Source organism: Nothobranchius furzeri, chromosome 18 (assembly GCF_043380555.1).
Source record: "Nothobranchius furzeri strain GRZ-AD chromosome 18, NfurGRZ-RIMD1, whole genome shotgun sequence".
NCBI lineage: Eukaryota > Metazoa > Chordata > Actinopteri > Cyprinodontiformes > Nothobranchiidae > Nothobranchius > Nothobranchius furzeri.
Window position 1 is genome coordinate 46,304,741 of NC_091758.1, and position 13,283 is coordinate 46,318,023.

Sequence of the window (13,283 nt, forward strand, 5' to 3'; positions counted from 1 at the left end):
CAAGGGAGAGCCGTCTTTACCGACTGTATTCCACAACCAGACAGGGATTATGAAGACCTTACTGGGACCACGAGGACCCGACTGAGACTATCAGGACCTTCCAGGCTCTTGACGGACTTCAGGGTTAAGATGTTCTGAATTAGATTTGAATTACAGCCACTAAACGCTGCTGTCAGAGCTAATCAGTGCTGACACTGGCCATGTGTGCTGGCCCGGCTCACAGCGCCAACAAAGAGCTGCTCCAGAGGAACCGGTCCAGAACTTGTCACAGTCTAAAAGCTAATGGGAGGTATTTCTCAGCTCAGGATGCTAATCCACACTCTGTCTGTGGCTGGCTGCAGATGAAAACCAGAGCAGAAGCTTTTTTATCGCTGACAATGTAAACAACAGTATTTTGTTCTTGTTTTCAGCCTCACATCAAGCGGCTGTCACGTGGTTCTGATGGAGAACTTTTCAGATGCAGTTTAATCTCCCGAGGGGGCCCAGATGTTTAAACTCACTCTTTCTGACACAATAATTGCCCGGGGAGCCGAAGGATCCTTAAACAACGCTCAGCATCACCAGAAAAATGAGCACCGATGAAATAAATGAAAATTCTTGAGTGAAATGATGAAAATAAACAGCTTGTCTGAAGTGGCACCAACAGTCCACAGAGACCGGTTCTGGGCTTTCTCAGAACCCTGAAGGCTGACGTGGTGTTGAAGCCCAGCGACCTCTCGCTGCTCTGACAGCTCAGGTGTGAAACTCTCACCCCCGCCCCCTCCCTGCCCCGTGGAGCTTTCTGGTTCAGATTTTAGAGAAAATAAATCCCAAAAACCCGCAGAATGCTTAAAACAGTTGGACTCTGTTCAACGAGCCACAACCAGAACACCAGGGTCCAACAGAAAGCCAGCAGAACACTCATAGAACCAGACAGAGTTCCCAGCATTGTGATTGGTCTAAAAAACGCTGTTAGCCAGAGGAGGAATGCCATATGTACCACTTCCTGTCTGCAGATGTCCTGCTTCCTCCTTCTGAACCAACCCGACATCATGTCCCCACCTCCGAGTGGGCCCGATCATCAGTGGTGGAAGAAGTACGTGATAATGCCCAGCTCAGGGGCCTAGCGGTAGTCTGCCCTGGGACTGGGGGGTTGAACCACCAAATAGTTCCCGAGTGCAGCAGCTCACCGCTCCCCACGGGGTTGGGGTTAGCAGACTATCGCTCTGGAGCGAGACACTCGGATGTTTGACTCACTGATACCGTAGGCCGGTCAGTGGTCCAGTGAGCTGGTTGTTCATTTCTAGATCCTGGTTCTGGTCTATAGGGCCTTACATGGACAAGCACCATCTTACATTGGTGATCTTCTTAGTCCCTACACCCCCAGCAGGTCCCTGAGATCCAGTGACCAAAGCCTACTGGTTGTGCAGCACCAGGCTAAAGGTCAAAGGTGACAGATCATCTGCTGCTGTGGCCCCCAGACTCTGGACCTCTCTCCCCCTGAGCCTGAGACCAGTGGACTCAGTGGTCTCCTTTAAACTCACCTGTTCAGGTTTGGTGGGACCTTCGCCACCCTCTCCTTCTAGGTTTGCTTTTTCAGTTTGATTATTTTTTAATCCTAATTTTTCTCACATTTTTACGACGACCTGTTTTAATATCTGTGTTGCTGTGAAGCGTTTCGGGATCTCAGTCCTTCTTCTCCCAAGAGCCAAAGTAGGGAAGCTGAACGGGAGCGGTTGGATCAGAACCCCAGCTGCGGCCTCTCACACTGGCTGGAGAATTTAACTTGATTCTGTGGACTTCCTGATAGCAGTTATTGTTGTTGTTGTTGTTGTTTTGCTATTGCTATTGTTGATGATTAGTATGCTCTGTGGCATGCAGGTAAAGAGGGGCGGAGCTTTACACCAACCACTACCTGATGGGGATGTGGCTTTGAGGCCTCAGACATGCTTGTGACGAAGCTTTCCGTCAACATGCTGGCGGACTCAGATGATCTGATGTTACCTGTAAAGCAGCAGAGGCTGCCGTTACCATGGAAACCAAGCAGACTAAACTAGTAGATTGCTGAACTTGCTCTCAGTGGTCAACTCCTCACAACACAAGCAGGTTCCCGAGTCTCTCAAAGCCAAATGAATGTTGGCAGCAGGTCCCACCAGGTCTCATCAGGTCCATGAGAGTCGGGGTTAGGGTTAGTCACATGAAGCTGACTGAAAGCCTCCTAATAGCAGTGTAATGTTATCCTCAGACTCTCAGCTTGCCCTCAAGAAGTGCGTGTGTCATTCTGGGCTCCCTCCTACGATTAAAACGGAGGGAATTTCACCACAGCATTTCTCTCTGGCTGCTGAACAGACGGCCCAAATGGGAGCCAGCTTCAGCCCGACCGCACCAAATACCACGAGGAGAAGAAAAACAGAGATCTGACTTTTGCATATCAGATTATCATCAAGTAGCACTCGATCCCCTGGTATTTAGTGGAAGATTTGGGTATTAAACCTCTGCTTCAAAGAGCCTAATTACAGTAATTCCTGATTTCACGGTTGCAGCTGCAGTTTGTCTGCATGAGGAGATGCGGCGGCTCATCTTTTCTCATATCAATGTCACCAAAACATCTGGGCAGATGTGAGCTCCATCAGTCTGAGCTGCTGACAGAATCCATATTCCAAAGGTTTAGCTTTACTTTTCATTCCTTTCACTGTGTGGACCATTTATGCACTAACTAACACACTTATCTGACCTATAAAACACAAACACACAGCTCCTATCCTAGACATGTGCTCAGGTGGTTCTGGATCACATCCCACCTCCAACACACCCAGCCTGCTCTAAATGGTCAGTGCAAAGGACCGTATGGATTTTCTGCACAGACACAAGTCGGTTTACCAGTGGCATTTCACGGTTGACCATGGCAACTGGGAAGCCTAGAAAACTCACTTTCACTGAGACTCAAACCAGCGTGCTTGTGTTTGATGTAGAGGCGTGGAGGTTAGGGTCAACCAGCAGCACCGTGCTGTTGTCGCAGGGGTGAGTTGAGGAGCTACGGAGCAATCTGTGGTGGGCAGAAGACAGAAGTGGTCAGATCTAAAGATGGAGGCAAAGAGGAAGATGGCAATGATCATTTTAATGATGCATCCAAAGCGGCTGCATTATGGAGCCCAGTGATCTATATTCCCGATTAAAACATTTAATGAAATCATTTCATTTAAAAATTGCAGTTTTGCCATCATCCACTAGGGGCAGCAGAAGTGAGCAGATCCTCCTTGACTGCCATGTTAAAAAAGCCATTTCACAGCAGAAATAAACATGTTTACAGCCTGGTTGGACGAACCATTGATCTAGTTTACATTCATGACGACTCTGATGGGGTGAATTTTTTTGTAAATTTGTTATTTCAGTCTGGTTTTAGAGAGTACCACAGCACTGAAACTGCGTTAGTGAGAGTTACAAATGATATTCTCATGGCCTCAGATAAGAATCTTGTGTCTGTTCTAGTCTTGTTAGATCTCAGTGCTGCCTTTGACACAGTTGATCACAATGTTCTTGTAGAAAGACTTGAACATGTTGTAGGGATCAAAGGAACAGCGCTAGGCTGGTTTAAATCCTACCTGTGTGACAGATTTCATTTTGTAAATGTACATGACAAATCGTCTTCATACTCCAGGGTTACTTGCGGAGTACCACAGGGTTCAGTGCTTGGACCAATTCTTTTTACTATATATATGCTCCCAGTTGGTAAAATCATTAGACAGCATGGAATAAACTTCCACTGTTATGCTGACGATACTCAGCTATATTTATCCATTAACCCTGATGAACCTAATCGGTTGAGTAGATTACAGGCTTGTCTTGAGGACATAAAAAATTGGATGACTCAAAACTTTTTGCTTTTAAATCAAGACAAGACGGAAGTTCTCATCTTTGGACCAGAAATCCAGAAAAGGAAATTGCTTCGCCAATCGCCTGACCTGAATGACATTACATTCATCTCCGAGAACAAAGCAAGGAACCTTGGTGTTATCTTTGACCAGGACATGTCATTCAAATCCCAGGTTAAACAGGTTTGTAGGATTTCCCTTTTCCACCTTCGGATTATTGCTAAGATTAGAAGCATCCTTTCCAGGAGTGATGCTGAAAAACTAGTTCATGCATTTATTACATCAAGACTGAATTACTGTAATTCATTACTCTCAGGAAGTCCACAGAATGTAGATAAAAGTCTTCAGCTTGTCCAAAATGCTGCAGCTAGAGTTCTGATGAGAATTAAAAAGAGAGATCATACAGGGTTTCCCCCAGAAAAGGAGTTAAGCCTGGTGGATTCGGCTGTCAAAGGGGGGATCGCTCGCTTCGTCCCGCAGCTCTCTGTGAGAGCGATGGCGGGGGGTTGCACACGTTCCGCTGCTGTTTCTCACCAGTATCAGCTGATGGAGGGCTCTAGTTTCATTGGGCAGTTCGTGTCAGCGAACACGGTAGGGTCGGGGAGGAGGACAGGGCATGACGCTTAGCCTGGCAGGTGTCCAAGCAAAGCCTGGTGGGCCGCCAGGCTTATAAAGCGCTGGGGGAAACCCTGGATCATATCTCTCCTGTCTTAGCTTCCCTACATTGGCTACCTGTTAAATTCAGAATAGATTTTAAGATCCTTCTTCTCACATATAAAACTCTTAATAATCAAGCTCCATCATACATCAGTGGTCTGATTGTTCCATACGTTCCTAACCTAGCGCTGTGTGTGTGTGCGTGCGTGCGTGCGTGCGTGCGTGTGTGTGTGTGTGTGTGTGTGTGTGTCGTGGAGGATGGCTGCTTATACTGACCCAGGATTCTCTGGAGGTTTCTTCCTGTTAAAAAGAAGTTTTCCTCTCCACTGTCGCTGCATGCTTGCTTAGTATGAGGATTGCTGTAAAGACTCTGACACTAGTCAGTGACTCGATGCGACCTGCTGGGTTCCTTATATATGAAACTTGTTACTGATTGGCTTAATGACCTGACCTGTATTGGAATGTTTACTGTGCGACGGTCCTTGAGATGACTCTGGTCGTGATTTGGCGCTTTATGAATAAACTTGAATTGAATTGCTAAAAATGCCCAGAAAAACTCTGTTAGCTTCGGGTCAGCATGTAGCCAATGCCCCGCTGATCTCAGACTGTGGAGCATGAGTTGATGTAAAAGGCCATGGCTGGCTACGATCGCAGCCAAGGGCGTAGGAACCGAGGGTGGGGTTGGGGGGGGGGGGGGGGACGGGACGTGTCCCCTCCAATATTGGACAAACTTGCAATCTCCCCCCCCCCCCCCCCCCCCCCCCGGTTAACATGGAGAAGAAAAAGATTGATTTTGAAATATTTGACTCGCAAGCTTTTATTTTGAAAGACACTGCGGCCTTCTCTCCGACACAGCCCCTCCCCTCAGGGAGTTAGACAGGCTGGCTGAGAGAAGCAGGAGTCTGAGCCGGGGCAGACCGATGGGGCAGACAGGTGTCAGAGACAGACGGCAGCAGCTCAGCGAGTTCTTCTCATGGGCAAAAAAAGAAAGAAAGGAATTGTGAGTTGGTAATAATTTAGTCCAAGAGTATAATTGTATTTCTGGTCAAACGCTAAAATGGCTGACTAACATAAACATCTTGCTAGTTAGCATAAAACATTAAACAACACTACTAGTCAACAAAAAATGGCGAATTTTACAGTAACAGACAAAAACCATTTGACACGAAATAAATAAAAAAGTTGAATCTCCACATAAAAATGGAGTTTGTAAGTGTGATTGTTGCTTGTTTGTGACATTCTCATCACATTTCATTTGTAAACCTTATTCATGTCACTTTTTTCATATAAGAGACCAGAGGAAGTTCAGCAGGAAATGATGAAGGTGAGACAGGCAGCGCCAGACCTGCTGAGGGGGAGACAGGTAGCGCCAGACCTGCTGAGGGTGAGACAGGGAGCACCAGACCTTCTGAGGGTGAGACAGGCAGTGCCAGACCTGCTGAGGGTGAGACAGGCAGTGCCAGACATGCTGAGGGTGAGACAGGCAGTGCCAGACCTGCGGAGGGTGAGACAGACAGTGCTAGACCTGCTGAGGGTGACAAAGGGAGCACCAGACCTTCTGAGGGTGAGACAGGCAGTGCCAGACCTGCTGAGGGGGAGACAGGCAGTGCCAGACCTGCTGAGGGTGAGACAGGGAGCACCAGACCTTCTGAGGGTGAGACAGGCAGTGCCAGACCTGCTGAGGGTGACACTGGGAGCACCAGACCTTCTGAGGGTGAGACAGGCAGTGCCAGATCTGCTGAGGGGGAGACAGGGAGCACCAGACCTGCTGAGGGTGACACAGGGAGCACCAGACCTTCTGAGGGGGAGACAGGCAGTGCCAGACCTGCTGAGGGGGAGACAGGGAGCACCAGACCTTCTGAGGGTGAGACAGGCAGTGCCAGACCTGCTGAGGGTGAGACAGGCAGTGCCAGACCTGCTGAGGGGGAGACAGGGAGCACCAGACCTTCTGAGGGGGAGACAGGCAGTGCCAGACCTGGTGAGGGTGAGACAGGCAGTGCCAGACCTGGTGAGGGTGAGACAGGCAGTGCCAGACCTGCTGAGGGTGAGACAGGCAGTGCTAGACCTTCTGAGGGTGAGACAGGCAGTGCCAGACCTGCTGAGGGGGAGACAGGCAGTGCCAGACATTCTGAGGGTGAGACAGGCAGTGCCAGATCTGCTGAGGGGGAGACAGGGAGCACCAGACCTGCTGAGGGTGACACAGGGAGCACCAGACCTTTCTGAGGGCGAGACACGCAGTGCCAGACCTGCTGAGGGGGAGACAGGGAGCACCAGACCTTCTGAGGGTGAGACAGGCAGTGCCAGACCTGCTGAGGGGGAGACAGGGAGCACCAGACCTTCTGAGGGCGAGACAGGCAGTGCCAGACCTGCTGAGGGGGAGACAGGGAGCACCAGACCTTCTGAGGGCGAGACAGGCAGTGCCAGACCTGCTGAGGGGGAGACAGGGAGCACCAGACCTTCTGAGGGTGAGACAGGCAGTGCCAGACCTGCTGAGGGGGAGACAGGGAGCACCAGACCTTCTGAGGGCGAGACAGGCAGTGCCAGACCTGCTGAGGGGGAGACAGGGAGCACCAGACCTTCTGAGGGTGAGACAGGCAGTGCCAGACCTGCTGAGGTCTACAGTGAAGAATGAGATGGGTTTATGTTACTGATGAGAGGAAGATTTGGATGTGATAATAAGTGAACACAGTTACATTTATGTAATCCCATTACAAGTAGGGCTGGGCAGCACGGTTTAAGAATAAAATAAACGCTTCCTTAGAAATATGAGAAAAATAAGTGTTAAACTCTGCTTTCTGGTGCATTTAGACTGTAATTGTGGCCACTGTTTTTTCTTTTGTCCGTCTGAATAATAACGTAGTTCCAGCTGTTGTGAGTGAATTATTTCTTTTTTCATTCTGTCACAAGCAAACTGGTTGTTCTGACTGTTGGTCAGCATTGTTGGCTGATGTAGTTTAACCCTCTGATGCATGAATTATGAAATCTTCAACCATGATTTTTTAAACAATTTTTTTCATTCATCTTTAGGTGTGAATGAAACAAATTTCAACAAATATTTTTTGTAACATTTTGTTAATTTACAAATAATTTATTACATGTCCATCTCAGTGGACAGCGTGCATTCTGAACATGAAATATGGTGGCTTGACTTACTGAAGTCCAAATGGAGGGGCTCACATGCAATAAAGTCTTCAACAGCTGTGCTTAATAGCAAAAACAAATAAATAACAATTTTGAGTACCTGTCCACTGTAGTGACCATTATGCATCAAAGGGTTAAAATATTCTGATGAGTCAGATCGATTCAGACTGAATATTCACAGCTTTAGTCTTGTATTAAATCTGTTTACACATCCCTACCCATATGAATAAGATCATATATCCTACATTCATGCTATTAAATTAAAATAAAACAGTAGTGACACATAAACAGCTTTTTTATAATTAAAACGTCCACGTTGGCCGGTAATCACCTGGATCTGGCTAATGGGGAGCCCAAGTCTCCTCCCCTTCTGGCTGGCTCATGGGTCCCCATCAAAAAAAAACCCCCAGAATGTTAGTAAACTGGGCTATAAAAGTTATTTTATCGTCTTTCTGGCCTTTGCCTTCCGCCCTGAGTCACATCTGTCAGGCTTTTCTAGTCCTAGAGTTTCACCGTCTAGCAGAAGCGAATGCAGGAGGTAGCTGTAGGAGACCCCCCCCCCCCCCCCCCCCCCCCCCCCCAATATTAACCTCATTCCTACGCCCTTGATCGCAGCGGTTTGCGACTCTGCTAGCCTGGAGCACTTCTCTCCACCTCCCTCACCAGAGGAAAGGGAAGACGTTTTTATGAAGAAGGCGAGCAGCTCTGAGCCGTAACATCTTGCGAGTTGCCAGAGGCCATGCCAGAAGGAGGCGTGGCTGCGACTCTGCTGACAGCGGTAGTGCAGCTTTGGACCTACCGGCTACTTTCACAAATCACTGCTTCACCAATAGAAAGGGCTAATTCAAACGCAAATGTAGTGCAGAGTTTTCACCTGAAGAGGGCGCTACATTGATAGTTTTGGTAGACTACATTTTTAACAAGTCTGCACATGTCTACAGCCCTATTAGACTTTAATTTATACAGATAATAAGCAAAATAAAGCTGATTTGGGGAGACTTACTCTTTATTTACCATACAATTTTTATTTAACCTTATTTATCTGGTTGAACTGGTTGAGAATCACTTCTCATTAACAAATGTAGCGTACAAAAGGCCAACACTGTAAGGTCAGAGGTCATCACACTGGAGAATTGTGTGCCACATCTTAACCGCCGGGTCTCCAAACCAGAAAACACACCGCTCTGTGACCTTGTTACCAGGAAGGGAAGCCACAGTAAGTCGTCCTGACTCCCTTATCCGAGCTGCAAACCCAAGGTCCGTGCAGAAGACGAGACTTTCACTCTCTGAATAAAATGACTCTTAGTTGTCCACAAGTTTACGCTCACACTGTGTGTTATCTGCAGTGAATGTTCCATCTAAAGTGATTTAATAATTAATCAACATGAATGTTTTATTCCTGTAATGATCTAGTTCAGATCTTAGATGACACCAGATTAGTATTTGTTCAATTTAATAATGGTAATCTATCACTATGAACACATTAATATCACCGTATTATTGTTTAATGTTTACTTCACATTAGGGAACAACCTCTAGGTGTTTAGAGGAAGGAGCGTCTGACGTATTTCGGTAGCGCACTTTAAACTTGTCACATCTGGATTTGTCTGAACTTGTAAACAAGTTCATAAATGAGTGTTCACTTCCATCGTTTCATTCATCCTTATCTTGTCCATCATGACCAGTTCTGTCATCATTAGTTTACAATGATTCAGTTTTATAACGGACTCTAACCCTAACGGTTAGGGTTAACATGAAGTGTGTGTTCCCAGATAGTCCAAAGAACCTCCGTTCATATTAAATCACATATTCAGACCAATCAGATTGATGATTCCTATTCATATCACGTCTTATTGATCAGTCAGTAAATGCAACCACCACCATCACGATACACAATCACGACCCTTAAATTCACCTGATGGTGAGTCTGGGCGCTGAGCTGAGACCAGTTTCAGAAGAAAACTTCAGTGTTGCAGATCAGTGGGTCTTGTCCTGAGGGAGGAGCTCACATCAGACTTTCCTCCTGCTGGACTCGAGCACATCATTAACGAGGATGCAGACCTGCAGCCTGACCCTTCTCTTTATTATTATCTGTATAATAAGGTTTTTTTCTGCTGTGATGGAGCGTCTCCTCCATCAGACGACCTAATATCACACTCCACATGGTGACCCCCCCCCCCATCTCTGATGGCATATTTCTCATTTAGGTTAAATCAGAGATGTGGTGTCAGAGCAAACCACAGCTCATTACCTTCATCACAGGAGAACAGCCACCCATTTACCTGAACACCAGGTGATGCTGAGCACAAATCGGCCGACAGGAGCTGGAATGATGTTTCTAATTACGGAGCCCCCACTCCCACTGTTTCCTCGCTGCATCGCAGCCTCTAGAGCCCAAACCTCATTTCAATATTTGCGTCTCATCAGACGGCAGCCACGGATGCTGGGCTGGCTGAGGAGGAGGAGGCCCTCCAGACAGAGTCCACTTGGTGGTAATGATCTGCTGGAGCTGCTGATCCTGATTTCCTCCGAGCTGCAGAGATGAAACTAATCAGCCTCAAGATCCAAACAAATTCTAAAGAACAAATTCGGAATGAAAGGAAAAATGAAGGAGAAAAAGTAAAAAGTGTATAAATGAGGTCATATGTCCCCCCCCCCGGAAAATCAAACCTGAGTCAACTTATTAGAGCATTAAATAAACAGTGCAGAACCCAGCAGCTGCACAGTGTAAACAAGCGGGAGCGTGAAGTCTATAAAACACCACAGAGGGAATTAGAAACCATGTGATGCAAACGATGACATCACAGGAAATGAAAGCTTTACTTTTATGCATTTGGAAAAAAACACCCAAAATAAAACATCAAGCCTAAGTTTCCAAACTGGAACCTGAAACAGAAACTACCTGAAATAAAAATGTAGAAACACAAACGTAGTAAATAAAACCCAACATTTACTAGTGGAACCATCTACTCATCCTGGAGGCAGGACGCCCCAGGACACGTGGCCCTCACCCCGCTGCAGGTGCCGGTGAACCGGACTGAGACCAGAGAAGACACCGGACCGGATGGATGACCACATCAGAACTTTATTGGAGCTACAATTAAAAACAAGAACAGAACCATGAAGAAAACATCTGATGATCAATAAGGTGCAGACCGCTCCACATGCTCGTAAAGGTCTCCATGCTGGTCTGAGATCAGGCACCAGAACCACCCAGAACCACCTCCCGTTGGACCTCTACTACTGCAGGCAAGAGTTCTGCTGAGCATGGTGGCTCGGTGCTGCCACCTGCTGGACCTTCACTAAAACCCTAACACCTTCTGCAGCTTCAACCATCCCATCCAATCAGCTGAAGGCCTGAGAAGGCTCCGCCTCAGAGAAGCACGCCTGCGCCCGGTGAGTCTGAGTGTTTTGGTTCTTTAAGCTGCTGCTGAAGATCAGAACCGGACCGGACCGGACTCCAGGCCGAAACGGCTCCTTTTTGCTGACTTGAGGTAAAATGTGCTCGTTGTGCTACATGAACGGGAAACGAGTCCCTATAGGTCCGACCTGACCTGTGTTCTGAGTCGGGTCTCAGCCCGGCCAGGACTTCCTGCTGGTTCTGCTGCTGGTCTGAGAGGTAACGGCAGGCTGCACTCAGCTGGACCCAGCTATCGCTAACGGAGCCAGATCCATTTAGACCAAACACAGGTTCCGGTCCAAGACCACCATCTGGGTCCGCCACACTCCTCAGAGCAGACTCTAGCAGGTCGGACCCGTCTGTGGCTGCAGCACCAAACCATTCCTTCTCAGAACCAGAATCCGGGTCACAACAAAAACTGGTTCTGAGTTTTAAACAGCTGCTGCATGCCGACATGCATCCTTCTGAGCCAGAACCAGAACACGCTGTGGCTGTAAACGTCATCGTTCGAATATTTCAGTACTTCGTCTAAAAACCGGGTGGTTCTGAAGAACAGAACCCAGTGTGTTTCCATGGAAACAGTCCCTTGTGGGTCTGTGTGTTTTGAGCCCTCTGGGCCACCGTAGTCTGTAGACCAGAGGAAAGCAAAAACAGTCACATTCAGTAGAAACGGTTCACATCCCACAGAGAAGGCACTGAGGAACACGCCGTGACTCGTGTTGTCTCGCGTGACTCGTGTTGTCTCGCGTGACTCGTGTTGTCTCGCGTGACTCGTGTTGTCTCGCGTGACTCGTGTTGTCTCGCGTGACTTTTGTCACACGAGTCACGCGAGACAACACGAGTCACGCGAGACAACACGAGTCACACAGAACTGTACATGTGACACGCGACACGCCATCAGACCCCTGGAGCTGAGGTAGAATCCACACGGACCAGCATCTTGGTTCTGATCCGAGAGCGTAGCCCAACCACTAACTACACAGATCAGTGAACTAGCCCCACCCCTGCTGCTGGGGTGGGCGGGGCCACGAGGCAACAGCCAATCAAAGGTCAAACAAAGAGGTATCGTAGTTACAGTGCAAAAGGACGAGCAGTTCAAGCTTCATACGACATCATAGCACCAAAAACAGAAGCATGCAGTTAACTGAGGTAACGAGGAAGAAGCTCGCCGACGCCGTTAGCAGGAAGCAACATTTAGCGTAACCAAGTTAGTCAAAACAAATAAAACAGGAGTCCACTCAGCCTCACGCCGTCATGAGTCTTGGCTCTGGAAGTGACGGAGCCGGGAACCGTGACTCCGCCCACAGCTCCATGGTAACGGCACAAACACGACATCAGTCAGAAAGCTGCCTGGACGTTTCTACAAAAGCTACAACATGCAACCAGGTGTGCTGCTGGAAAACTACAGTAACTGGGAATGTGGGGATTCCTATGGGACCGGGACCGCCGCAGCCATCCCAGGCCTCCTCATCGCCACCTTCGCTCCTCCGAGTCTTCCCGGTGTGACCAGGAACATGTCAGGTGTGGAGACAGAGCGGTGGCATCAGGTCCGTCACACCCAGCAGAACCAACAGTTCTCCTGTTCCAGTTTGTCCCACAGTGATGAAGATGAAGATGATGATGATGGTGGTGGTCCCAGGTGCAGCAGCACACCTGAGCTCACCAACCCGACCACAGTAAAGCAGTAACGTGGTCCAACCGAACCAAACAGAAAAGATTGTGTCTGCGCAAAAAACAGGAACCAGGTGTGGCGTGAGCTTAGCACGATTTGCTGCGGCGCCTCCACGTCCCGTTCCCATTAGAGCGGTGGGAATGCCGTGGTCACAGCCGGTGGCTCTGCGCGCTCTCGGCTCAGTTGTTCTGGACCTGAGGTTGATTGGCTTTGAGGCTGCGCAGGGCTCGTCGGGCTGCGGCTGACTTGGCAATCCGGTAGCTGCGGCCCACTCCTTTAAACTTGCCCTTCCCGACCACCTCCACCGTCACTCGCACCTTCCCGTCGTACGTGCGCTCTGCAGGGCTGCAAACAGGACAGAGGACGAGCCGTTACACCACAGGTGGCGCATCACACACGATGGTGTGCTGGTGGCCTTCTACCTGAACTTGGCTGTTTCTGGTTCCATCTCCAGCAGCTCCCTGACGGGAGAACGCGGCACGTTAGCGGAGAATTTCTCTGCAAGAGAAGGAAGAGCGGTGAGAGACAGAAATCCTCCTCGGCCTCCTAACTTCCTGGTGAC

At 48.5% G+C, this 13,283-nt stretch overlaps 2 protein-coding genes and 1 long non-coding RNA gene across 4 annotated transcripts in view; all 3 read right to left on the minus strand.

The window, feature by feature from the left end:
* Positions 1-1,894: 1,894 nt before the first annotated feature.
* LOC139063975 (uncharacterized) lies at positions 1,895-3,028 on the minus strand. Its single transcript, XR_011517290.1, has 3 exons — positions 2,911-3,028; positions 2,075-2,272; positions 1,895-1,983 (listed from the first exon to the last, which is right to left on the minus strand). It is a non-coding gene; the product is annotated as an uncharacterized lncRNA (long non-coding RNA).
* A 7,686-nt stretch (positions 3,029-10,714) lies between these two features.
* Positions 10,715-12,060, minus strand: LOC139063941 (uncharacterized). The gene is made up of 2 exons (XM_070547163.1): positions 11,929-12,060; positions 10,715-11,853 (listed from the first exon to the last, which is right to left on the minus strand). The coding sequence occupies exons 1-2, from the start codon at positions 11,945-11,947 to the stop codon at positions 11,456-11,458; spliced, it is 417 nt and encodes a 138-aa protein (XP_070403264.1). The 5' UTR covers positions 11,948-12,060; the 3' UTR covers positions 10,715-11,455.
* An 834-nt stretch (positions 12,061-12,894) lies between these two features.
* Positions 12,895-13,283, minus strand: part of dicer1 (dicer 1, ribonuclease type III) — a 90,877-nt gene continuing 90,488 nt past the window's right edge. For both annotated transcript variants that reach the window (XM_070547150.1, XM_070547149.1), the window contains 2 exons: positions 13,144-13,219; positions 12,895-13,066 (listed from right to left, as the gene is read on the minus strand). In XM_070547150.1, coding sequence (XP_070403251.1) covers positions 12,901-13,066; positions 13,144-13,219 — 242 coding nt within the window. In that variant the 3' untranslated portion in view covers positions 12,895-12,900. The remainder of the gene's footprint in view (positions 13,067-13,143; positions 13,220-13,283) is intronic.